This window comes from Emydura macquarii, unplaced genomic scaffold (genome assembly GCF_026122565.2).
Source record: "Emydura macquarii macquarii isolate MOO-44397 ecotype Brisbane River unplaced genomic scaffold, CSIRO-AGI_Emac_v2 contig_2481, whole genome shotgun sequence".
NCBI classification, from domain to species: Eukaryota; Metazoa; Chordata; order Testudines; family Chelidae; genus Emydura; species Emydura macquarii.
This window is the reverse complement of record NW_027132618.1, coordinates 4,476,694-4,503,693: the sequence shown is the minus strand read 5'-3', so window position 1 is coordinate 4,503,693 and position 27,000 is coordinate 4,476,694. Positions and strand designations below refer to the sequence as shown.

General features: G+C 39.3%; 1 protein-coding gene across 4 annotated transcripts in view; it reads left to right on the top strand.

Annotated features, from left to right (window-relative positions):
* The window catches only part of PIGK (phosphatidylinositol glycan anchor biosynthesis class K), a 106,566-nt gene that overhangs the window by 7,205 nt on the left and 72,361 nt on the right, over nt 1-27,000 (top strand). For all 4 annotated transcript variants that reach the window (XM_067563417.1, XM_067563420.1, XM_067563419.1 and 1 more), the window contains exons 2-9: nt 477-530; nt 4,046-4,137; nt 11,096-11,231; nt 12,642-12,753; nt 13,282-13,378; nt 13,705-13,822; nt 15,060-15,170; nt 24,497-24,669. In XM_067563417.1, the coding sequence (XP_067419518.1) occupies nt 477-530; nt 4,046-4,137; nt 11,096-11,231; nt 12,642-12,753; nt 13,282-13,378; nt 13,705-13,822; nt 15,060-15,170; nt 24,497-24,669 (893 nt within the window). The remainder of the gene's footprint in view (nt 1-476; nt 531-4,045; nt 4,138-11,095; nt 11,232-12,641; nt 12,754-13,281; nt 13,379-13,704; nt 13,823-15,059; nt 15,171-24,496; nt 24,670-27,000) is intronic.

Here is a 27,000-nt window from a genome sequence, read left to right as displayed (position 1 = left end):
AGTTTCTGGGTATAATTAGTCTTTCACAGTCAGATATTGCCCTTTTGGACAATGGGCAATGTTTCTTTTGCATTCCATATCTCCCTATCCTAGTTTGCTGCCTCTCTCTTGCCATCACCACCACAAATCTGAATTTCACTGGTTTTGTTCTCACTGCCAGCCAAGTGTTTCCTGAGGTGATACCAAGCATTGAGAAGGCATTTGTGAGAGAATCAGATCACGTCTGATTTTAACATGTGGACACAACAATGCAAAATTAATATAGAATGCATCCTTCTCTCTGGCATTAGGGGGGATACTATAAACCAGAAGAAGTAATATCTTCTATTTAGCTGGTTTTAAGTTTTAATACCATATGACATTAACATTTTATTTTTTGTAGAACCAACCAAAACAAAACAAAAAAGCTGTGTATTGTAGTTTTTTTCCTAAGTTTGTTTCTACACAAGTGTTCCAATATTTTCTGTCTCTTGCAGGACCAAGCAGAACAGTTCTTTAGAAGTGGGCATACAAATAACTGGGCAGTTTTGGTAAGCATTCTGTAGACAATCTTCTTAAATAAAACACCGATCCTGCATTTGTTGCATTCTGGTGCCATTGCAGTCTGCCTATATGCAGCAAGTTGCAAGGTCAAGTGAGTAGCAGGACTTTGAGTTATCCCTGCTAGTTTGCTATACTACGTTACTATTATCTCTCCGGCATAACTTAATTACAAGCATCCAAAATATTAATGCACATTTGAAGCACTCATACAATTAAAGTTCTAACTAGAATGAAAACAAATGATTATGCTATATATTATTACAGTCATGTTGCTGCTTATTCCTTTTTAAATCTGCTTGACTAGAAAGGTATATAACATTCCTGATCTTGTTTTGTTTTATTACACTTGCTAACTTCTGACAATAAACTTTCTTCTTTTTTATTTTAATCACCTAAAATCTTATTTAGGATAAGAACTGTTAGTATTACTTTTTTATGTGGATAACTTCAGATCATATTATATAATCAGTTTTTAATCAGACTTTCCGAGCTTAATGACTAATGATCAGCTCTAAAATATTATGTGAGCAGTCAGACATCAGTGTTTTCTAAGTATTAAAATTTACCAAAATGATAGTTCAGTAAGACTAATAGATAATTAATTGAAATCATAATAATCATTCCCTTATTCCCTAATGCATAAACTTAAAATTATTAACATTAAATACCTATTTCTATTTCAATGCTAAAAGTAAGCAGAGAGTTAAAATACAATTTTCTTAGGTCAGAGAAATATACTTGATATAAACTGGTAATAGTAAGAGAAGTAGAAAGTTCTTGGTGCTGAAGGTTCAAAGAGATCTGCTTCCTATTATCTTTGCCACTGATTTTCTATGTGACCCTGTGCAAGTTCCTTGTGGCCAGACTCTGTATTCCTTGCTCTCACAAATTGCCCAGAAATTCAGGCTCTGTTCTCATGCCAGCTATGCCTCATTTTCTCCATTTATGAAATGGGGGTGAAGATGCCACTTTTGAGGCATAAGAATAAATGAACTAAAGCACTTGGAGGTCCACAGAAGAAAATGCCATAGAAGTGCAGACTATTACTAGTTTGTTGTGATCTGACTAAGTCTTTCTACTATGCTCATCACTGTATCATCAAAAGTCAAGAGCTTGATATTCAAAGGCCTACTTAACAGTCTGCTTTCTCTCTCTTGCTTAGAGAGAAAAGCAACTTAAAATCATCTCTTCAAAAGATGCCCCTAATTGAATGTCTTCTTTCTCAAATACTCCTTTTTAAAAAATTTTTTTTTAAACTGAGTATCTTGCCTCCTGCATAGTGTACTTTGTTAAAGTGTACTTATTGCAGGATCTTATTCAATTGAGGCTGGGCAATTTCTTCTATCTGATCATGAATGATTTCTTGGCATTGTTCTAGTAGCTTTAACCTTAAAAAATGTCTTGTGTTGGTCAGTCTTCCATGGACACTTTCTGTGCTAAACAGCAGCTACTTTCATGGCTCTCACTGGTTGTTCTGGAGACAGCTTGAGCCTGGTTAGAAGCTAGATCCTTAGGTTCACAGTTCAGAAAGGGCCTGGGTCATAATTCAACAAAGCAATTAAATATGCTTACCTTTAAGCATGTTTGGTAAAATATTGTTGCATGACCTGGTCATCTCTCATGGGTTGGCACGAGCAGGCAGAGTCCTGAAATTGTGATGCAGGCATGAGCAAGGCGGATAACAGAATCCGTGTTTTGGGGTTTTTTTTTAATAGTGAAACAGGTTACAGAGGCAGCTCTCCTCCTGCTGGAGGTTGTACTGACACCCAAAACCCTTCGCCTTCCCCCCCGGGCAGGAAGGACACCCTCTCTACCCCTTCCTCTCAGGATTATGTCCTGGATCCCCCTCTGGCAGGAGCCACACTCTTTCGGGGCTGTTGTTGGATGTGCAACATACACAGACCCAGCCAGCATAGTAACTGTTACAATATTCAAAAGCATTGAAGTGATTTAAGAGCCTAACTCACTGTCATTGGGAATTGTCTGCCTAACTCCATTATGCCCCTTAAAAAATCCTAGCCTTAAAAACAAGCAAGGCAGGACAGGAATCCTTCCAGGAAGCTGGGGACGGCAAGAGGTAGGGGTCTTATGATTCTCACTGAAAGTTAAGTTGTTAATTTTTCATGAGCAGATTGAGTAAAAATGATGCAAAACAAAACATTTACCTTGGTCTACGTCTAGTCAACTTTTAAAAAAAAGAATCTGAAGTACTATACCCGCCCCCAAATCCTCCCTGTCCCTTCTGTGTGGCTGTTTTCTTCTATTTTAAAATGTCTTATCTTTTCTCATCTGTTCAAAGGACCCACAAAAATAGCAGGAACTGGCTATAAAGGGAAAACTGCTACTGACTGTACAGAAAATAGTTCTTTTTTTCTCATCTGAGTTATGTTTTATTTAGATGTAATTTGTAAAAATAGTAAGTGAAATCTTTAAATAGAAGTGATTATTTTAATATTTGTCTGATTTATGGTATATTTTTCAGTTCTCATGCCTCTGTTACAGAGGATTGCAGGAAACACGTTTTATTTAGGAAGCTCACTTACAGATTTTAATATTGCTCTCTACAGCTGAAAGCTGCTTTCTCAGAAGCTTTTAGGCCATGTCTGCACTAGAGACCTTACAGTGGCACAGCTGTGAAGTCTCCCATGTAGCTGCTCTATGCTGACGGAGGAGAGCTCTACTTTCAGCATAATTAAATCACTCCCAACGAGTGATGGTAGTTATGTTGGTGGGAGAGCATCTCCTGCTGACACAATGCTGCCCAAACGGTGCGTCTGTCGGTTAAACTTATGTTGGTCGGGGTGTTGTGTGTTTTCACAAAAAAAGGACAAAAGTTTTAATGACAAAAGTGCTAGTGTAGACATAGCCTTAGTTTTCTGTTCGAAGGCTCTGTAATGTGTATAAAACAATTAATGCTGCTTAATCAGTTTCTGAAAGTTACTTCTGACACTTTCCTTGTAGTTGCTTACTAACATTTAAACAAACCGACACATTGGTTGGAAATTGTTTGAGAGATTGTATTCAAACTCTGTGACTGGGGCCCAACTCTAGTATTATATTTGACTGCTTAAAAACCAGACACCCCAGCAAAAGTTCTCCTCTACCTATATGTGGACCTTGTATTTATTTGCTTGTACCTTACTGCAACAGGTCAATCATAGAAATTTGAAATGGAGACGATATTAAAACTAGCTAATCCACTTGCCAGCGCTGGATTATTCCCTACAGTACTTTAAAAAAAAAAAAAAACTTTAGCCAGCTTTAAATGAGAATTTTCTCTATGGCTCAATATATTAACATTTATTTTCAAAATATGAAAAAGCTTTCTCTGCAGAGAAGGTATATACTATTTACAGCATTGATTTCTTGCAGTTGCTAGGCACTGATTGTTGGGTGACTAGGTTCTTGACGTCTCAGCAATCAATATCTATTGATACATACTAATGCCGAATGCATTTCTTACACCTTTTAATATGCATTTATTTCTTTTTAACACTTAAAGGTGTGTACCTCTCGCTTCTGGTTTAACTACCGTCATGTGGCAAATACGCTTTCAGTTTACAGAAGCGTCAAGAGACTTGGCATTCCTGATAGGTAAGAAAACCTTGCAGAGCACAATTGTTTGTTTAAAGTTTGATTTTAAAGTAAAAGTTCAGTCTCATCTTCTGAAACAGGACTAAAAGATTGATATCTTCCTTTCATAACCAGGTAAAAGGTAGAGAGCAGAGACTTAATTACATTAATTTACTGAAAATTGGAACAATATTATTGGAAAGGAAAATGAAAAAAACAAAAGTACTGTGATGCTTCAAGACAGAAATGGATCATTGGATCAAATGATGTGATGCTAACCAACCGCTGAATTGCACTGCTAATTAGATTGGTGAATGGACAATGTGAGAAAATGAGTAAAATGTATTCAGAATTGACAGTGCAACTCTTTGTCATGTACCTGTTACTCTATTGCAATTTCATGTCTACATTACAAACCTATGTAATGACTGTGGGGGCTGATGCCACAGTACCTTCCTTCTGTTGGTGGTATGCGTCCTCACAGGAGTGCTTCCGGGGACTGAAGAAGGACAGTGTGAGGGGAGACAGCTGGGCTCACAGTGTGGAGCTGAGAGCCAGGACCCCAGGGGCAGAAGGGCTCCCCAGTGGGGAGCCCAAGTGGTAGACCCAGTTGGGAGCCTGGGTGGCAGCATGGCTTGGAGCAGGAAAGCAGGCTTTCTTGTTAATTTCACTGCTCCCAGCCATGAAATTGACAAGAATGACAGCCAACAGCTGATGTAAGTAACAGGGTCTACACAGACACTGCATCGCCCTAACTACACCCACGTAAGCTTTGCACCTCTTGTGGAGGTGGAATTATGTTGGTGTAGTAGGGCACTTCATCAGCGGGAGCAAGGCTGTAATGTAGACCCTGCCATAACTAAGTCAACATGAGCTGCCTTATGTTGACCTAAACTGTGTAGGGTAGACCAGGCCTTTTTAAGGTCTTTTTAATGTGCCTTTTGATTAGAGAACACTTCATTTAATGGGCAAGACTAAGTAGAAGTACAGTGCTTCATCTAAATCCAAGGCACACTGTTAGAATGGGACCTCTAAACGATTGGTGTCTAACAAAGAAGCTCTTGCATGTCAAAAACAATATTAAAAAGGCATTTTTGGCTGGGTTCAAATGAGCCAGGGACCTTTTCTACATGCACCAGTGGTGCTGCTTGAACTACAGTGAAAAGTAGCAAACCCTGTGGAGTGAATGCAGTTATATCCGTATAAAGGGGTCATAGAAGAAGGGAAATAAGCAATATTGATATGACACCTTTATTCTGGTATAACTGCATCCACACCAGGCATGTACTAGTATAACTGTTTTGGTAAATAGTTACCTTTGTACCAACAACTGTGCAGATCGGTCCTAAGAGTTGGGCAACCAAATCCCATTGGATGTCAATAAGAATAAAGCACCTAACTCCTTTGGAAATTGCAGTCTCATTTTTGTTATGTCAGAATGGAAAAACTAGGAGGATCTTTATAGTGGCTGACTCTGAAAAGGAAGCAATTGTTTCATTGTGAAAAAGCCAATATCACATTAAGTTAATATCTCCCTATTTCACTAATGTAATACCATGGTGAGACTATAGTGCTGAGATTTATGTTCCCTTTATTTACAGGCAATGTGTAGTGTTCTCTGAGAGCTTAGCCCTTATTCTGTGGTATCACAGGGGACTTGCTAATGTGTGAAGTGTGTGGAGGGATGTCTTCAGTGTGTATTTAATATTGTCTTCTCATACTTTTTGGTCTTGTTTTAAATTTTAGTCTGATAGCTTTATAGGCTGTGGGCTACTGTTAAAATGCTGAAAGTTTAATCTTTGACTTGTGAGCTTTTTTCTTCACTCGACTTTTCCAAATAGCAGCTCTCTCGATTTAAAAATAGTGGTATGTTTTTATATGCATTGTATTCCATCCAAACTATGCTTGTGTTAATAAGCTCAAATTGGCCAAGGCCCGTGGTGTAGATGTGATCTATTGTGGACTTGACAATACACCCTTTTTTTGGGTGGGTAGGGAACATTGAAAGACTGAGCAGAACAGTCTTTCCTCTTCTGGTTGGATTTACATGCAAGGGTCTTAGATTTTTTTGTGTTTTTGTTTTGGTTTAAAAAGCTCTTACTTTATAGTGGCTCCTTCCAGAACTTTTGTTCCCAAAGGACAGTGAGGACCAAATCCCCAGCTGGTGTAAGGTGCTGTAGCTCCATATTTGACCCTCACTATCTTACTAAACAACATGATCTGGATAAAGAAACATGCATGCAATAACTGTGCTGGATGGGGTAGAATCAGGGCAGTAGTGTCCTTGGAGACTAATGTCTTGCTCATCTAAGGCTACGTCTTCTCTAGCAAAAAACGGTTTTAGTAACTGCAAGATAACCAACAGGTGTTATCTGTCCTGCTGTAGAAACATAATGGAGACAGAACACTGTATTTTCTCAGTGAGTTAAACTAGGTGAGGCCAATCTTAGAGGGTTGAGGTGAGGGGTAAAGTGTTGACCTTGCCTGGCAACCTTATGGTAAATTGATGTGTGCCTTGTGTCTCTGTTTAGGATTTTACAGTGATATAACTATTGCACATTAGTGATCTCACTTTAAAAAACAGCTTTGTGTCCGTAAAGATGCAGCCTAATTTTGGAGGTTTTTTTGTGGTGTTGGGAAGGGGAAAGAGGGTGCTATTGAACTGGGACCTTGCTCAAGTGGTGGTATGTTGTCATTTGCCAGAAGAGTCCCCAGTAAGTTGTCTGCTCAAGCCCTGTCCTGTACCTGCATGACTGTGGACAGAATGGGTTAGTGTGTAAGTTAGGGGTGAATCCGTACACTTACACACTATTTATATTTGCAGGACTCAATCTTTCATGCCCTACATATTCCCTATATGTAATTTTTCTTAGCCTATGGATAGGATCTTGCTATCTATCACTTGTTAGTGACAAAACTTAGTGACTTCTGTGGGTACAGGACTGATCACTAGACACACAATCTCATTGAAAGGCAAATCAGCTTTCTCCTTGTCAAAACTATGGCAAGGGAGTCTGATTGATTGCCTTGCTGTTTCTGTTTGGCAAAATGAGAGTCAAGACTACACTACAGACATCTGCCACCACAGCAGACAGTCAGGGATGTGAAGAGGTCTGATTCCTGATCAACGTCGCTATACCAACAGCAGTCCATAGCATAGACAAAGCTATGCCAACAAAGCTGCATTTTTTATCTGTATGTCTCCCTGGAGGTGATTTAACTATATTGATATAGTTGAGCCTACACTAGGAACACTTTGGTGGTAGAGTACACTGGCATTCCTATACTGGTAAAGTGCTCCTAGGGTAGACATAGCCAAGAGCTCAATTGGCTTGAGTGAACAAGCATTTTCAATTCATCAGAGGAAGCCAACATTCTTAGTCACTGTTGAAAGTCAGAGTTGGGAAAGGAAGACAAAGTCGCAGCTGTGTGACTGCAGGCAGGCTTACTGTTTGAGAAACTTTTTATAGCCTGTCCTGATACAAAGTACCGGTAGGATATCTATTCGTGTACATTGATAGCATGGGTATCTGTCTGATGATGGATAGAGCTGTCTAGGTGCCCTTAACTTGTTGCTGTGTGCGTGTCTGGTATTCAGTCTCACCTGGGCCTGGTTTTGTAAGTGCTGCATAGAAGCTGACTCTTGGAGTCTCTGCAGCAAGCTTGCAATGGTTATATATTTGGTTCCTCACAGAACAGTGGATAAGGTATTCTCCTTTTTGGAAAAGTCGGTGCTGGAGGGGTGTTTAAGCTGCTGACTGAGCTGTGACCTTGGAGGTGTGGATTTTCCCCTCCTTGTGTTCTCTCCTTTTGTTTGTTTTTAGTGTAGGTTTCTGTTTTCCCTTCAGGCTGCAACAGATCCAGTGGCCTGTTGAGTATTAAACTTATTCCTCTTTTTACTTTTAAATAATACTTACAGAATTCCATATTTCATTTGGTGTAGGACTGTGTGTTCTCCTTGTGGCATGTCTGTGGCCCTACAGAGAATTTCAGACATTATTATTCATACATACTGGGAGTGAATTTGCAATCTCATATTGGGCTTTTCAACGATGTCATTGCCTCCCACAGTCCCATTAATACTCAGGTTTATGGAAAGCAGCAGATCTCTTCCCTTTTTATTGTCTCCCTTTGCAAAAGTTTTGTGAGGGGAGAATAATTGTTACCTTGTCCTCTCGCCTTCTGTTTCACCTGGTTGTCTTGTCGTAAACCTAAAATGTCAGCTGTCTGGGCCAGGTTTTCTGTAGTTCTGGCTTGCTGAAAGTCTACTGCAGTGGGGGCCATTGTTGAGGATCCCAGAAGCTACTGTAATACAAATAACAGTGCATAGCTGTATTCATCTGTTAAGCCTCTCTGAGGAGTAGAGGGGAACAAATTGAAGTGAAATGGGATGAAGAAAACCTCAAAGGCAACCAGGGTCAAAGTGGAACCAGCAATTTTATGCCGAATGCTCTTAGAAGTGGTAGAAGACACCATAAGTAAAAACGATGGAAATGATGTTCCTCGTAGCATTAACTCCTGGTGCATGATTTTCCCTCCCAATAGAGGTTCAGGTGGGTCTGAAATGGTTGAGGATGGCCTCCTAGTTCAGTCTCTCTGCAGGACTAGAGCTTGTATTCCACATGGATGCAGCAGGGTTTGGAAGCAGTCTCCTCAACAGCCACTCAGATCTCTCCTTTTTCTATTCCCATAGGAAGCTTTCTAGGTCTGCTGACCTGCTTTGGAGGGGGTTTTGCTGTAGGAGGACATGTTAAGCCCCCCGAGTGCTTTATTTGGGTAGAATAGCTTTGTGTTATCCAGAGTTGTGTTGTATTAATGTTTCATCAAATCTAATAATAAAAATGGGGTGTGTTTTTAAACAAAATAAAAAGGGAAAATGTTCACCAGGTCAGTATTTGTGCTAGTGGGAGAAAAGCTTCTTCCTGGAGTGATTCTGCATCTTGGAAGGCTTGTCCTCATTCTTCAATGCTCTTCATATTCTGAAGAGAGATTGCTGTGCCCAAGGGCTTGCGATGAAGAGAGAAAAATATTCAAAAATGTCTTGCTGCTGTTCAGAACAGTCCTTAGGCATTAATAACAGTGAGTGTATTAATAACATCCTAGAGCTTAAAAGTTGGGTCTTGAGTACTCTAAACTAGACACTGAGGACTCAACCCCCCACCCCCAAAAGCTATCTAGTGAATAGTGCACTGAGTTGGGAGTCAGGAGACCTGGACTCTGTTCTGAGCTCTGCTGGGTTACCTTGCACAAGTTACTTTGCTTTCCTGTGCTTCAGTTTCCTCATCTGTAAAATGGGGATAATGAGATTTCCTTTCAGATGTATGAGTGAAAAGCTATATCAGAGCTAGGTGGTGGTGGTGGTGGTGGTGTTGTTACCCTCCCTCCTTCACAAATGTTCAACGTGGGTGAAATTCACTCTTGCCAGTGTAAATGAACAATTAAGCTTTATGTGGGGAACTAAGCTGGGGTTTTACAGTTCACTCTCTCAACCTGTAGCATGCCACAGGAGATGTACTGCTGGGCCTCTAACTGTTGCAGCCTCTTACTGGAATAGTGTTTGATTCCCCTCCCTTCCTCCTGTGTGGAAATTTCTGACTTACGTTCTCACTCTCATTGCAATGAGTCTGTCTCTTGGGAGGTGCTACTCTGTTTTCTTTCTCCTACTCACTGTTATATATCACATGCCACAGGAAATGCATTCAAAATGTACTAAAATGCAGAATTTTGAGAAATATTTTAGACATAGAGAATGACGAACAGCAGCAATGCTATATCTTAAAATCAAATTTATTAGGATCCTCCTTGGGTTTTTAAAAAAATGATTTCCATCTGAAACCAGATGTATAAATTTCAATCTGGTGGTTTAAATAGCCAGATTTGTCATCCAACAACAGAAGTCGTTGGAAAAATCCTGTTTGATTTCCCAGATCTTTGGCTATTCCTGTTTGTTGATGTGTAGCACAGCGCTCCCATTTGTAGAAAGAAAATTGTTACAAAACTGAATAAAACTGATTGTTTCTAATTGATTTAATGGTGCACCATGAAAAAGTTATTGTAATGGCAGTAATCTAATTGGTCAAATTAGACACATTTTCAATTGAATAATTACGTTCTAAAATCACCACAGTGAATGCAGAGTGGTAGCAATTCCATTGATATTTATATATAGTGGCACATTGTGTGTGTGTGTGTGTGTGTGTGTGTGTGTGTGTGTGTGTGTGTGTGTGTGTGTGTGTGTGTGTGTACACGTTTCACATGTATTTTTAAATCTCTAATGGGCATGGTAGCTTGACATGTGCCTGTATATGTGAAATTCATTTTCCCAATAGTATGTAATTACTCATTTTTGTCTTTTTGATAGAGCATCACGCAGTCTTCAAGAACATAGCGCAAGGTGGTAGAGCTAATGGGTTCATAACAGCCTCAACTAAGAATTAATTCTCTTGCTTTTGAGACTGGGACCTTGTGTATTTGAAGTTTGTGCACAGATTTTTAACTAAATCTGTCATGTACAAGCCCCACACTCTCTTTAAACCAGTACCGTTTAAAACTCACTGTTTCAAGGTCTGTAAGAAGGCTTTATAATGGGGGTTGGAAAAAACAACATCTTCGCTTTATTTTTTTTTTTCCTGGTGTGACCCACCTTCTGTCTGACTTTGAACTTTTAAGTTCTTTGGGACATCAGCCATCTGTTTTTGGCAAGTACAACATTGAGCATGATGTTGGTGCTAAATAAATACCACCATTACTTTAACAAACAAAAAGCTTTATGTGGTAGCCTTGTGATAGTGACAGAGTTCCCTGGGGAAATCAGATATTACCAAAGTAACTCTCTTATCCCCCAGACAATTTTTTGTGAATGTTATGCCATCTTGTTTTAATAATGGGTCATCTTTGTTGGCTCTGCTATTTGCAACTTTCCTTTTGTTTGTTGTATTAAAATAGAATATCTGAAATGGTGACGTTTTGTTTTTCCTAGTCATATTGTCCTGATGCTGGCAGATGATATGGCATGTAACCCCAGGAATCCCAAACCAGCAACTGTGTTTAGCCACAAAAACATGGAGCTAAATGTCTATGGAGATGATGTGGAAGTGGATTACAGAAGCTATGAGGTAACAGTGCTTTGTTTATCTAATCGGATGTTTTTCTGTAGGGTTGCTTTTAAAACCTGATCCAAAGTCTGTTGAAGTCAGTGGTAGTTCTTTCCATTCACTTCCCTGGATTTTTGGATCAGGCCCTTATTCTCACTTTATATATAATAAAAAGAAAATTCTTACTTAGTTTCATAAGTTGTTACAACTTTGTACATCTTTCTAACCATTTAGAATTTTTTTACTATACATTGGATATTTTAAAGAAAACATTCATTCCCCATGCCTGTTGTTGCTGCTGCTGTTGTGAGCTGTGGTTAGGAGATTGAGGATCTCCTACTGTATATTAACAATATAAAATTTTTTACTGGGTTTTCTGTTTTGTTGAAGTACCATAAATTGCATCATTGGTCAAACTGCTAACATTTTCATTACTTTGAAGTTAAGCAGGTGTGTTTGCACTTTGTTGGTTCAGTGCCTCTTTTTAATTGTTTTTTTCCAAATAAACCATGTCATTTCTGTTAGTGACCCATTTCTAACCACATTATAATAACTAGTAAAAGGAAATATCTGCAGCACTTTACCATGTCCTAGTTTTCAGAAAATGCTTCTTGCTGCAAATTTTTTTTCCTAACTCTTTACTGGACTGACTTTAGACTTCAGTTACAGAATTTTAATTAGTATCACATAATAAAAGGATTAATAAAGCAAAAATGTGTATTTTACAGGAACAAATTAAACCCCCTATTGTATTTCTGTATTAGAGTATACAGTAGACATCTTGCTCTCTGATTTTTCACGTCCTGATGGCATAAAGCGCATGTTCAGATTATAGTAACAAAAACAACTTGCTCTCATGGGTCTGAATTTGTTGGTAACATTTTTGAGCCTTGTAAGTCTGCATTCAGAACAAGTGGTTCTAATGTTTAATTAAATGTTTTATGGTCGCTGTCCAGATGGACTACATCTGATCTTTCAGATATTTGTGCCACAGGAATCTTTTCCTTGCCTGAGATGCATGGAGAATTTAAGCCTTCGAGTATTATTAACATTTCTCCATGGTAACACGTACTATTGTTGCAGAGTTTTGTGAATGCATAAGTAGCATTGAGGGAGTAAAGCTGTACAGCTGTAAAGCTGTGTTAAAATGAATGAAGATGTATTTAAAAGATTATAATGGTCATAGATGTGTTTAAAATAGTTTTCAAATATTAATAAAGCAACAGGGTGATTAAAAAGAACTGATTGGTGAGTAGTAGCACAGGAAAACCTTGAATAGAAGAAATCTAGTAATGCAATTTGTACCATCTATTGGTGGACCTTTTTATATAGAGTGCATAGTTTGTGTCATTATTTTATGGAACCAATTTAGTAGTGGTCAGTAGATATCCCTGGTGATAGTTAGATATTACTCCATTTCCATGTTTGTAGGTTACTGTGGAGAATTTCTTGCGCGTATTAACAGGAAGAATCCCGCCAAGCACACCTCGATCCAAGCACCTACTTTCCGATGACAGAAGCAATATTCTAATATATATGACAGGTACTTACAGGAATGTATTGGTTTTGTTGCATGGTAGCAGAGTGAAATTTCATGAGCATGCCAAACGACACTGAAAAATTAGTAAAACATACATGGTAATCATGGATTCACATTAGTTTGAGCAAAACATCTATTTATTAATAATAATTAATATTATTAATCCAGGTCTTACACTTGTATTCCACAACTCTGGGTATATGGTATATATAGAGCCAAATTTGTAACGATTCTGGAAGTTACAAAAATCTTTACTAGGTGAAGGATTTTTTGCATAAGAAGTATTCAAGGAAGCATCTTCAAAGCAGGATCTATTTATTTATTTATAAATGAATAGATGTATTCCAGCTTACACTAGACATGTATACTGTCCCCATTACCCTAGTATCATGTTTTGTCATTGCCCCGCATTGAAGAGGAAGGGAGATTGCATTTAGCTGTTTCTTTTGGCTCTTTGGCAGAAATATTTGTGTATATATTGTACTCCTATCTTTAATATATGCTTATTTATCTTGTGAATTTTTCTACAAGGTCATGGTGGAAATGGTTTCTTGAAATTTCAGGATTCTGAAGAAATCACTAATGTCGAACTTGCTGATGCCTTCGAACAAATGTGGCAGAAAAGAAGGTAAAAACTTATTATTTAGCGATTAACTACAGTATGTCACCAACAGGTGTAAAACTTGGCTGGTAGCCTTTCATTCATCCATTTCATTCCCGTTGAAACAGCACTCTTACTGAAGGGTGGTGAAATTATTTTTATTTTGAATGCAATATTTATATTTAAAAATGCAAACAATTACCATCCCTTCAACAGTGATATTTAATAGCTGTTGTCCTTGAGGTTGCCTGAAGCTCTCCTTTCCAGAGGAGAAGAAAAACTACATTGTGGAAATGTATGAATGAAGACAGTCTACGGAATGCCAGATGTGAAAGCTGTTTTGTTTCTTTCAGATACAGTGAATTGCTGTTTATTATTGATACCTGCCAAGGAGCATCCATGTATGAACGATTTTATTCTCCAAATATAATGGCCTTGGCTAGTAGCCAAGTAGGAGAAGATTCACTGTCAGTAAGTATGAGTTCACTTGGAGCTAGGGGTAGGGCTCAAAATCCTAGGGTTAAAGTGCCTTTCAGTAGGGCACTTGTAACCAGTGTTTGGTTCCTGTGGTTAGGGCCCTCCAGCCTAGGTTTAGGTTTCCTGTGGGTAGGGGACTTGGTGTTAAGGGCAGGGTATCTAGAGCAAGGGCTAGGATTCCTATGGGGAGGCTTCCTGTAGGTATGGTGCTCAGAGCTAGGCTTTGGGTACTTATGGGTAGGGTACTTGGAGGTAGAATAAGGGGGTGTTTTCAAAAATGCCCAAAGGATTTAGGAGCACAGGTTCCATTAACTTTCAGTGGCACTTGTGTTCCTAAATCTTAGGCATTTTTGAAAATGTTCCCCTTCACTGATTCCTAACATAAAGGGTGTTTAGCCTCTAAAGCATCACTCGTACGATGTTGGATGTACTTTTCACGTTCTGTTGTGCTGCCCAAAAGTGTGGGGATTCATTAGCCTGGCTAATATTCACCCCTAATTTGATTTGCAGTAAGTCTTGCAATTCAAACATAAAATAATGAATTTAAAATCGTAATGATCAATGCTTTTTTTTCTGCAATGAGAATAGATGATGTGATTTATTGCACGATGGGTTGTGCACTTGAAGAGGGACGTTAGTCATCTTCTCACTAAACCTCCAAGTGGGTTAAGCTACATCTTTCTGACCTTAGGCTGTGGCTTCATATTACAACCTGTTTGTGAAACCACCCTATTCTGTAGCTGTTTGATTTTTTTTGTTTTGTTTTAAAGATGGTGAGCACCATAGCCCCAGTAAAGTGCTCAACATCTCTGAAGATCAGGCCCTACTCATGTGCCTAGTGTAACTTTTCATGGTCCCCTGGAGCCACACAGGCTTCTCTCCTCCCATGCTCCCACTTGTGCTCAAGAGGAAGTAGTAGCAGATGCTACCTCAGTTCTGCACAGGTGCATAATGGAGGAAGTGGGCTCCCTGAAACCCAGGCAAACACAAGACTAGCCAGAATGTAACCTAAAAAAGTGACGATAACATACAATGTGCAGATTCATTTACACACACTATTGTTTTTTTGATGGCTAGTAATCTTTTTTTGCATACTACTGATAATTTTACTAAGAGTAAAGAGAATTCATAGATTTGACCCTTAAGTGGTCCTGTTTTACTCAGTTCCCATTGCCTATCACCATGTTTTCGCTATCGAGTACTCAGTAAGCATATATGTTTTGTTTTTAAGCATCAGCCTGATCTTGGGATTGGAGTTCACCTTATGGATAGATATACATTTTATGTCTTGGAGTTCTTGGAAGAAATTCACCCAGCCAGTCAGACCAACATGAATGACCTAGTAAGTAGCGTATTAAATTCATTAGTTTGCAAACTGCTCCTGCATTCTGAAAACCAGTGCATTTTTGCAATGGGAACATTGCAATGTTTTTTGTTCTCCTACACCTCAGAAAGAGTGTTTTGTTGTTTTGTTTAGTTAAAATCATTGTATACTGACATTTTGGAAACTTAAGTCCCCAATTTGAAATTGTTCCTTTGCTTGATTTAAGGAAAATATTAACAAAAATAACCTGATTGTTTTTACTGAAAAATGTCTTGTATGTTATCTCTGCATCCCATGGAACTGATCCACTTGCATGGTACCTAGAGTCATGGACTGCAATCACTTTGCACGTGTGGGAAGGCAATCACTGGCATTTGCTTTGCAGAGGCAATTCATATCTTAAAATCCTAATCCTGCACTCCGAAGCACATGAGCATAGCCCCATTAACTTCAGTGCATTTCCACATAGTTGCAACAGTCAGTCTGTACAAAACCATTTACGAGTTTGGGGCTTTATTCGTTCTCGGGCCAATATTATTATTGCTAATATGATCCAACAAAAAAATCTCTTGCTGAAGTTTAATGAAAATGACTTTTGAATAGTTACATACGTTCCATCTTAGATACCGTAAACTGAAAAGCAACCACATTTCAGTTGTTCTCCTGGCCTTGAATAGGTCAAACGTTCCTTTTTTTCAGGGTAATGCATTGCGCTTTTGTGGCTTGTTGCAGTAAATTCTGTCATCTTCCGTCCGAGACACAAGAGCCACCATTGACAGCACACATTAAATGTCCATTTCAGTAAAAGAAGCAGCTGTTCAAACACTTTATGTCAATGTCTGTGGAGGCTGGTGTCAGCCTTGCTGCTAGATGATGTGTCGTAGATGTCACACAAAACAGCCCCCATTGATAGAGTTTATGTTGACATAGAATTGATTTAGTGACTAATGTTCTGACATTTTACTACCAAGAGTGTGAAACGCCGTTTTATTACATCATATTCTAATTTTAACAACTAAATGAGGATGTGATGTGGAGAATTTTAGAACAAAACTTGTGTCAGAAGGATTAAGTAGCTGTTCTGTTGATTATGTACACATTTTAAAAAACATTATTTGGCTGGAACACTCAATCAGTCAAAGGAATTAATTGTCTTATAAAAAGAAACTGTACCAGAAATTCAGCAGCACTTTAAAGTATATAAGTAACCGTCTGCCAAATGCAAACTGGTTCAGCTAGTTAGAAATATTAATCCAGACCTTGTTGATAACATAGTAAATCCTCCTTCCTTCCCCCATTTTAATGACTTGTAAAAATGTTGACAGCCACAAAATAACATAAAGAAAGAAGAGTCCTGTGTATTCTAATCATAATTGTATGGGTCTTTCAATGGCCAAATTCAAGGTATTCAGCAATGCACTGCAATAGTACAAGACTTATGGTAGCATACTATAACCAGTTATTATTTGAGAGATAAGGAGACTTACATAGTGTATAGCATATCTCTCTTTTTTTTTAATACAGTATGTCATGATTTGCAGTCAGAATACATTGTATTATCTTGAGACATAATGTAAATGGGTTTCAGGGAACCAACTTCCAGCTGCAGAAGTCAAATTCCTCCAGGCCTTCATCGTGAGGGATTCCTGAGCTCCCTAACTATAAAATAATCAGCTCATGTTCGTGTGAGACATTAAAGGGAATACTTTAATCAGTGACTGAATCACACTATAGGGTACCTGTTTGAAGAAGGACAAACTGCTTGTCTAGGCCTGATTTTTAAAAATTGGCACTATATAAAATCCGTGTAGTGCACATTAAATGGGTTAAAAACTGGTTAGCAGACAGATCTGAGTAAGTCAAAAGTAATTGTAAAAGACTGAAAAAAATCTGAAAGACTTGGGGTCATCGTGGTTAATCAACTGAACATGAGCTCCTAGTGCAATGCTGTAGTTAAGAGGGCTAATATGATTCTTGGTTGTATAATCAAGTGACTATCTGGTAGGAATAGCGAGGCAGCATTGGTGAGACAGTTACTAGAATAATATGTCTTGGTCTGGTCTCCATCCTTCTAAAAGGATGTTGAAAAATTTTGAAAAGGGTCAGAAGAGTTACGAGAATGATCTGAGGTCTGGAAAATTTGCTGTGCAGTGGAAGGTTTTGGAAGTTCAGTCTGTTTATCATATTAGGTTAAGAGGTGATTTGGTCACAGTTCATAAGTACCTACGTGGTGAGAAGATTTCTGATGGTAGAGGACTTAAATGCAGAAGACAAAGGCATAAGGCGATACAGTGGCTGGAAGCTGAAGTAGATAAATTCAGGCGAGAAAAAAATATGGTGCAAATTTTTAAACAGTTAAGGTAATTAATCATTGGAACAATTTGCTTAGGGATGTGGTGAATTTCCCATCATATGAAGTCTTTAAATCAAGATTGTTTTTCTAAAAGATGTGTTCTAGTTTGATCGCAAGGTAGGGCTTAATGCAAGAATTACTGGGTGAAGTTCTTCGGCCTCTGTTATGTAAAACATCAGATTCTATGATCATAGTGGACCCTTCTGGACTTAGACTGTGAATCTGAGACTTCTGCCACAGTCTTCCTTCTTGCATCATTTGTCGCAGGTCCTCCGTATATTAGGATGACAGCTAGGAGCCACATCATTATGGGGGCAGGCAAAAGAATATTATGAAGTCCTACCAAACCTTTGACAGAATGATTTGTTAGAGGAACCACATTTCCTTTTCGAGTGATTGCACATATACATTCCACTGCAGGTGTATGTGTGCCCAATGCACTTGAGTCAGACTTTTGCCAGCAGTACCACTAAGCACGCGTATGCACCTGCATCCCAACCTGCATGCTCTCAGGAAAGGGCATAAAAGGGCATGCATCCTTCTCAGCTTCTTCTCACCACTCACGGTGAGAATGGAGTTGCCAATAGCGTTTGCTTCCGTTAGCCAGCTTTCAGAACTTGAGTGTGTATAGTCAGTGAATATGTAGTTAATATGTGGTGTAGTAATATTTAGTTAATATGTAGTATTATGTAATGTAATATGTAGTACTACACTTTTAGTTCTTGTAGTTACTTGGAGGCTTTATTATGAAAAAATCCCCAGGTTTTAAGCCGTGTACCACGTGCGGGGCCTCTTTTCCCCTGTTACAGATAGGCATAAGAGCGGCTTGATTTGTCCTGTCCTATTCTATTTGTACCTCCTTCCTCACCAGGACTAAAACTGACTGTATCATCTTAATGTCCAAGACGTGAAGAAACCTGCATTGGAGCTGAACCCTGATCATGATTCAGGGGACTCAGATTCAACCAGGAAACACCTCCCCCTTACCCCAGCACAAGTCTGGTGACAGACATCATGCTTCGTTGTCTCTATCTGTTTCAAAACACTCCAAATGTTCTGATACTGATAAGACCCCTAAGTCAATCTTCTGGTGAGTCCTCCGGTACCAGTTTGAGGCTTCATATATCCACACACTCACTTTGGTCCCATCTGAGGCATCACCACTGACTCGAGCTCCTTCAGAGCAGTCCAGACTGGTGTGTTCACCTGTGCCAGATCCTTCTTCTGATTAAGCCGACTCATTGTGCTTCAGCTCCACCAGCACCTCGGCATCATCAACACACCTGGCACCATCAGTTAAATCCCTGTCATCTCTCTGACTAATTATGCGAGCACTGATCACTTTGTTGGCTTTCCACCCACCGCATCTCTCACTTTCTTTGGAGCCTAATATGTCTTTTATGCCCAGGTCTTCTAGAACTCCAGCAGGAACTGATCCTCCCTATTTTGAGTAGACTTGCATTTCTTTTTCCCACCTCACCTTTGAGATCATTTAGATCACCTTACAGGCCTTTTTCCACTACAAGATCTAAAGGTCAGGACTGGCCTTCCTATAGGGAAGTTCCTGCAGGGGGTCCTCCTCCATGCATGGCTCAGTGTGTACAATACCCTCCATGGCTTACTGGTCTTGGGCTGCTCCAAGATACTGTCCATCACAATCACACCCTAGGAGAGAGACTCCTATTCCCCTGCTACAGGAAACATCTATTCAGCATCCTGTTACCACCCTTCAACCCCCTGAGCTAGACACGATGGATGAGGGCAAAAGTTTCCAACTCTGCTCTGCTCCACCCATTTCCAAACCCTCCTGCCCACCTGCATGGCTAGGGGATGTAGTGGCTCTGCAGGCTCTAGCCTCTCCCCTATACCCATGCTTCATGTCACTAGAGCAGAAGGGGAACCTTGTGGCCTTTTATGGCCCAGTGCCACTCTGTAGCCCAGGCAACAGTTTGGTCATTAATCTACTCTTGGGGGTATTTCAGTGTAGACCATTTATGGTATAGTTAGGCTTATTCTTCCTTTTCTTTTTTTCTTAATTATTTATTTATTTAGGAAGTTTTTAACAGAATTACAAATCCTTATTGTGTAAATACTGGAGACAAAACAATAATCATTACAAAAGAGCTTTTGTTTAGAGAGAAACACAGTAATTTAGTAATTAAATCTCTATATAACAGGGCATTACTATATTACAGAGTGAGCATCTTTACTTTGCCCATGGCATGTTTCTGGTGATAGCATGTTCTGAGGCAAACTGGATCAGGTGTTTGTAAAACCCATGTTTCCTAGATGTAACTTCATAGATTCATAGAGTTTAAGGCCAGAAAGGACCATAAGATCACTTAGTCTGTCATCTTATATAATATGGAACATAGAGTATCACCCGTTCACCCTTGTGTTGAGCCAAATAACTTACATTTGACTAAAGTGTATCTTCCAGAATGGCATCTAGTCTTGATCTGAAGACATCAAGAGATGGAGAATCCACCACTTCCTTGGGTCGTTTGTTCCAGTGATTAATCACACTCACGATTAAAAATCTGTGCTTTGATTTCTAACTTGAATTTTTCTGTCAACTGGCACATATAATGCCTTCTCTAGATTAAAGAGCTCTTTAGTGCTTGGTATTTTCTCTACATGAAGGTAATTATATGCTGTCGTCATTTTATCTCAATTTGATTTTTAATGAACTAAACTGATTGAGCTCCCTAAATCTCTCACTGTAACACACTTTCCTCATCTTTTTTGTGCCTCTTCTTTTTCAGCATGTCCAGTTTTTCAACATCCTGTTTAAAATGTGGACATCGGAACTGTCTACAGTATTCGTGTTGGTCTCCCCAATACTGTGTACAGTGATCACCTCCCTGCTTCTGCTTACCACTCCCCTCTTTGTACATCCAAGGGTCACATTAGTCCTGTTTTCCATTCCATCACCCTAGTTAGCTGAACTAATTTATAAACTCACTTTGAAATTTACTAGATTTAAAGTTGATGGCATGATTTTAAGCATGATCAAATGTAACAGGATTGGGCTGAATTGATACTTCAGAGTTCTGACTTTCTGAGGTCTACCAACTTTAATTTTATAGTATCTATTTACATGTATTCGCTTTAGCTTGGGAGCTATTGAGTGTGGCAGAGTGAGCTATCCCATACACCTAATACTTATTATTATTGTATCGTGTAACCAGGTTTTCTTTTAACACCCATGACGCTTCCAATTTGATATTCAAGACTGATATCAAGCCTATAAAGGTAGTAAATAGTTTTGCCATCTATGCTTAGCAGAGCAAAACTCTTCTCAGGAATTAAAAACTGATCTTCACTATAACAGATAGTTGAATGTTGGTACAGTGGATTGAAATAAAATCTAGTTCTGGAAGCAAAATATGCTCTTCAGATTAGCAGATCAGTGAAATAATTGAATTGGTCATTACTTATCCTCTGCAGTTACCTTAACTTTAACCCTTTCTCTTGCAGTACTGGCAAGCTGGTTATTTTTTATTAGACAATGTATAGTTCTTGTGATTTTATTTTTATTGGTGCCTACAGAACCTACCATAAGGGCGTTAGCGTGATGGAGGAAGGTACGCTGAGGTAGAGAAGGGGTGCTCTTAGAGTTGCAACCTGCTTCCTGGGAAACTCCTAGGGTGGCATAGCTACACATCACCTTTTGCGCTGGGCTTGTGATAAAGGCACAATTGACCTCAAAGAAGGGTGGTCTTGGGTATTTTAAGATGTGTGTTTAAATCCCTTTCATATACAGATTATCACCGTCATTTGCACAGATTTCATTCACTCTTAGAATGTACCCATTGAAAGAGAGAGGGAGAACTTTTTAACTTGGCAATTTTATAAGAATAAAACGGAAGAATTTGTCATGCCTCTTTTACCAATGAGCAGATCAATGGGCTTTAAGATAAAAGAACTGTTGTTGCTGTGTGCCTTTAGTCGTTAACATAAAGAAGAATTTGTAAGCAGCTTTTGCGCTGAGTTCTTTGAAGCTATTTGCAACAGAGTCCACGTTGATCAAAAACCTTTGGTGCTAGGTTTGAAATTCTGTTGAGGGCTGACAGATAAAGGTTATGATGTGATGTGCTTCGAAAAGTCATTGGTTGGTGGTTGAATCTTTTATACTCCCCCATTCATGGTGTCGACATTACAGAAATACAAAATTGTTACAGTTACGCAGTGTTTGACATTCCTAGCCAGTGCAGTGGCTTGATTGCATAGCTACAGTGTAGAAGACTTAAGTCTTGCATACATTGTGGACTAAAAAATACAAATATTATGGATATTCATGGGCTTTAAAGATTTAGATTTTAAGCTTGTTCTCTTTGAGAAGCTAAGAGTGAAGGAAAACGACTCTTAAGATGTTATGACTGCAAGATGGCTACAGAGGAAGCCTCTTGTCTACTCACTTACCAGAAAACTTACAGCCAAACTCATCCCTTTGCCCAGCTCTAGGGCCAGCAGGTGTCTCTCCAATTCTAGAGTTGTTAATCCTGGAATATTTGGTTAAGAACAACCATAGAAAACTAGACCTCTCCTGCTTCTGATCACTTTCCTATGACAGTGAAGTTGGAACAGTAAACTAAGGGGTTGCCTGCAGGAGAAGGCAAAATGCTTCGAAGAATGGGCTGGATATGGGTGGGATACAAAGTTGGTGAGTTAACAAAGAGCTGGAGAGTAGCACAGTTCAGTGTAGGTGCCATGCCTAAAAACTCGAAGATGACACTAGCTGCACAACCAGCGTGCACCCCAAGTGTAAATGTGATGGAACAGACATGGGTATGGATAGCTATGTGATAGAGAAAAACAAAATCTTCACTATCTACTATGAATAGGTCTCATCAAATGGGCCACTCTGATTTTATTGCTTCACAAGGCTTACTGTTCTATTTTCTATACTGCTACATCGTGCTGTATGAGCCGTGTTAGGAGGACCAGGATATGTGGCTGGTGACGTAGTTGTCTGGCTTCTTACGTATTTTCTACCAGGTACATAGGAAATACTACTGAGATGTTCCTTCTAATTTGTTTAAAGCAGATTTTTGGCAAGACATTCTGGTTCAAAAATGCAGTAATTTCCAGGGTAATAAAAGGAACTGATAATACCTTTTGTGCAAATTTTGCTCCAGATTGCTTAACCAGCACCATCTAGTTACTGGTAAATCATGAAGTTTCAATGGGTGGAAAGAATACTAGTCCAGCTGCCTGGTAGTTTGCTTGTTGCCATCCTTAAAAGGGGGCCAGTAGTTGGAGGAATCTTTACTTTTTTCTCTTCCTGTCACTAAAGAATTGTTCCCACCTTCCACTTCTCCATTTGGTTTTGTATTTCCAATGTCCTGCCAGAGGCAGCAACATCTGCTGGGGAGTGGAAGACTGAAAATCAGGAGAGTTGGGTCACATTCACAAATCTGCTGCTGATTTTGGTGTGTGACCATGGACAAGTAACTTCTTTTTGTCAGTGTCTTCATTTTACAGTTGGAAGAATAATACTTAATCTTGAGGTCTTTGGGTAGAAGGTGCTATATAAACCAAAGTATTATTCCAGAACTGCTCCATGCTATATCCAGCTATTGGAGTCTGCAGTGGTTGTAAAGATTACTAGTATTCATTTTAGGTTGTAGATGTGTGCTTTCCCTAAGTGAAGGCAGGGAGATGGTCTTGGGTTGAATTTGTTGTTTCTTCTGGGTTTTGGAGGATTATAATTTGGCTATCTGGTCCTAGCAGAAAGATTTATAGCTGGAGTCTTTGCCAGCCCTAATAGCGTGTGGGTGCATGTGTGTTTAATTTATGGTCAAGTGGCTTTTCCTGAACTGGGCAGTAACACATCCATTGCCTGTAGAGATAAGAAAAAAGAGGTATGTGGGAACACCCAAGTGAGATTTGGAGATACCCCGGTGCGATACATCAGATGGGAATTCAGACCTGGTTAAGCTGTGGTTTTGGAAAGAAGGTAGATGTCCAGACCTGAAAAGCCATGTTTATAGAATTACAGAAATGGGGTGGGGTGGCGGGAGGGAGGAGAGGAGGATGGACAGCAATGATGCATAAGGGCTATCCTCCCCTTTTGTGCCCCTGCTTTCAGAGGTTACTAGAACCATGTTTTACTGTATTACTTATTTAATAAACTTGCTGCCTTTTATAGCCACTTGAAACACTAAGCTGCATGGGTCCCCACTGATGCCTACCTACCTTCCGCAAAAGCTTTGCTATACGGAATTTCTTGAGGTCTAAGGAAAACTTAGATAAGCTTGTTGCTGCCTCCTTCCCTGGATGGCTGTACCTTTACAGGAATGTTTGTGCTGCATTTTGGAATTCGGCATAGCAGTGGAACTGACCTGTGGCTAATACGCTGCATGAGCTGCAGGCACATCTACCCTAACTTAAAATAAGTCTTAAACTATTTTTAATATATGATGATTCTAATTCCTAGTTTAAATTACAGGCTGTAGAAGAGACAGCTATTGGGATTTTGGCTCCTCTAGACCTATGTCAAGAATCCAGCTTCTTACTTCATTTTTGCAACCTTTTTAATTAGCTACTGAGTAGACTTTCCAAGGCTCGCAAGCACTTATGTAACCTCATTTGCCTCCCTTTGATGGACCTGGAGGATTCCCACCTACTTTTATTTTTCAGAAGTTGCCACAGCTTGTTCTGATTGATGGCTTGTTTTCTCCTGCAAGAGATGCATATAACTCCTTTTTAATATTAATTTTTCATTAGAGTTAATGGGTGTTACAGGCACATCAGGCGGGAAAGAGGTTTCTTAATGCATAATCATGACAAAACAGCACTTTAGTTAAACTGCCTTTTCTAACCATGGAAAACCATCAGATGTGTTATTGATACCAGTGAAATCAGTGTTGGTTTTTGTTCAGTGGTCGTCTCTCCGTTCCCAACAATATTCTGGCAGACACCTAGAGAGGCTAATTTAAAGAGTAAATGTGCAAGCGGAAAATGTAACTGTCCTTTCTGTGTTCAGTTTCAGGTGTGCCCTAGAAGTGTGTGTGTTTCTACACCTGGACACCGGACTGATCTTTTTCAGAGAGATCCTCAAAATGTTCTGATAACAGACTTCTTTGGCAGTGTACGAAAGGTGGAAATTACAACAGAGACTGTTCCTCTGGACCCTAACCTAGTTGACTTGGAAACCAGGTATATTTTTCAGTCTTGGTTCATATACCTTCATGCAGTATAAATAAAGGACATATAGTGTAGTTGTACCAGTCTGTTTTATACTGTATATGAAATCTGTGCACATTCAGTATGTCTTAATGAGGAAGGCTTTGATTCTCTACTCCGTCTGAAATGGGGGGCTGCAGTTCCCTGATTCAGGGTTGCCCACCCCCAGTGCAAGTTAAGGCTGCTAGAAGCACTTCTGCTTTGTGTCATTGAGGGGTCAGGTAGAGTGGACTTCTGCTCTGCCACACCCCCTTTTTGTACCACCCAACACATGCCCCGTTTCCCCTTGTGCGCTGCGGGGGTGGGGGATGGCTGTGGGTCCAGTAGGCAGCAAAGCCTCCTCTTCCATCTAGCCACTGGGGGAGAGAACAGGCTGGGCAAGAGGAATTCTCCCTGTGTTTATCTGTCTGGTTTAAGGCCACTTTCTGCTACATAGCACAAAGTGGTTTTAGCAGACTGGATAATCCAGCCATAAGGAATTTTACAGATATAATGCTGCTGCATTTTGGTACTCAACACAAACTGCTTGGATCTTTTACTGTAGCTTTTTAGTGTGCAAGCCCAGTCTGCACGGGACTTGGCTTGCGTGAGAATATGTCCATGTTTATTTTCATAAAATTGTGGTGGTGCACCAGTGAGATCTCACCCCTTCCTCTGAGAGAATGTACTTTGTTGGTTTTTTTGTTTGTTTTGTTTTTAAGCTTAATTTTTCATTGACAACCCAGAGGATTGCCTTCTATGTCTTCTAATATGATATTTTCTTTGAAGATAAAGCTTCTAAATCTTCAGAAGTAGCCACAGAGAAGTGTTCCTCAGAGAAGCAACTCTGCATTAATGTTTGGGATTTTGAAGCTGCAAAGTGCACACTGCTTGATATGTATGTATGATGTTCAAAGTAGAATGAGGGGTTTCAGGGAGTGTCAGCCAATTGATGTAATATATTCTCTCTCTTCAGTATAATTAAAAATAGGACTTCTAGTTTTCAGTATAAATTTATACGCTGAGGTAAATAGTCCTAAAATCTAAGGCTTTAGAAAAATCTTACAGTTTGTGTTTAGAATCTCAACCACTGCACTTTCAGACATCACTTTGGCCTAGTTCCAAGCCAGTTTCAAACAGCAAAACGATATATTAGTTGATAATTGTGTCTGAAGTAAGCTGAAAAGTGCCTGGAAAATGGGTATTTGGGGGTTAAATACTTATTGGTTGAAAAATTCTCCCCTCTCTAAATTATGTTGCAAAAATATAGTCAAAGATCAAGATACTGCCATCAAGTTTTTTAACAAACTGGTGTTTATTTTCCTTGTTAGAAGCTCTTGTTAAATAGGCCACAAACATTGCTTTACTCCATATCGCTGTTAATAAATGATATGCTTCATCTTGCCTCTGAGCTGGACCATCAGGTAGCTTGCTATACACACACACATTCTGCCATGTTTCCTATCAGACACCTTGGCCTTGATCCTGCAAACACTTGTGCCCTTGGATAGCTTTGTACAAGTTCCATGGGCTTGAGTGAGGCTACTCATGTGAGTAAAGTTAGTTAGGCGTAAGCATTAACGTTGGATCGGGCCCACTGATAACCATTTTAATGGCTTCTTGTTTCAATAAGAGTTAAGGAAGGCCTTAATTTTGTTGTATTTTTGGAACTCTGTTGCCATCTATTGGGAACATGTACAAGAAGACTCATTTGTATTGTAGAGCTTCCTTAATGTTGTATTTACCTTTCTCATACAGCCCTTTGTAAAATGACCTGAGAATATTATGTGATGCCATTTGCCAGGAAGAAAATTGAATCTGGTTATAGACTGTTATATATAGGGATATAAAAATGCACTAATGCGCACTAGCTTTTCCTCAAACTCTCAAAAAAGGCTATCCACTATTCCTTTCCATAATACAAGGTGATATTTTACACCATGAGCAAATCTGTACTAATACTGGCTTGGTGTGTGTGACTAGACACTTTTCAATATTATCTGGATGAAATACTATGACTTGTGTTAGAAGTTAGTGACCATAGTGTTTCCTCCAGGCCTGAAAAATCTAGTTTTGGTGCTGGCTTGTAGATAGCGGAAGGGACAAACTACTAGTAGTAACAGCTAGGTGAGTTCTTTTTAGCTTAAATGGGAGACACCTGCATGTTTGGTGCTTCTAGTCCCAGTCACTTAATTGTAGATGAGATTTGTAGCATAATTATGTAGTGTCTGCAGGATAGGGATCGACTATGTGCTGGTTTTCTGTAAAAGAATACTAATTAGGTGTTCTACAATATTCAAATACTTTTTCAAGCAACAATGTATT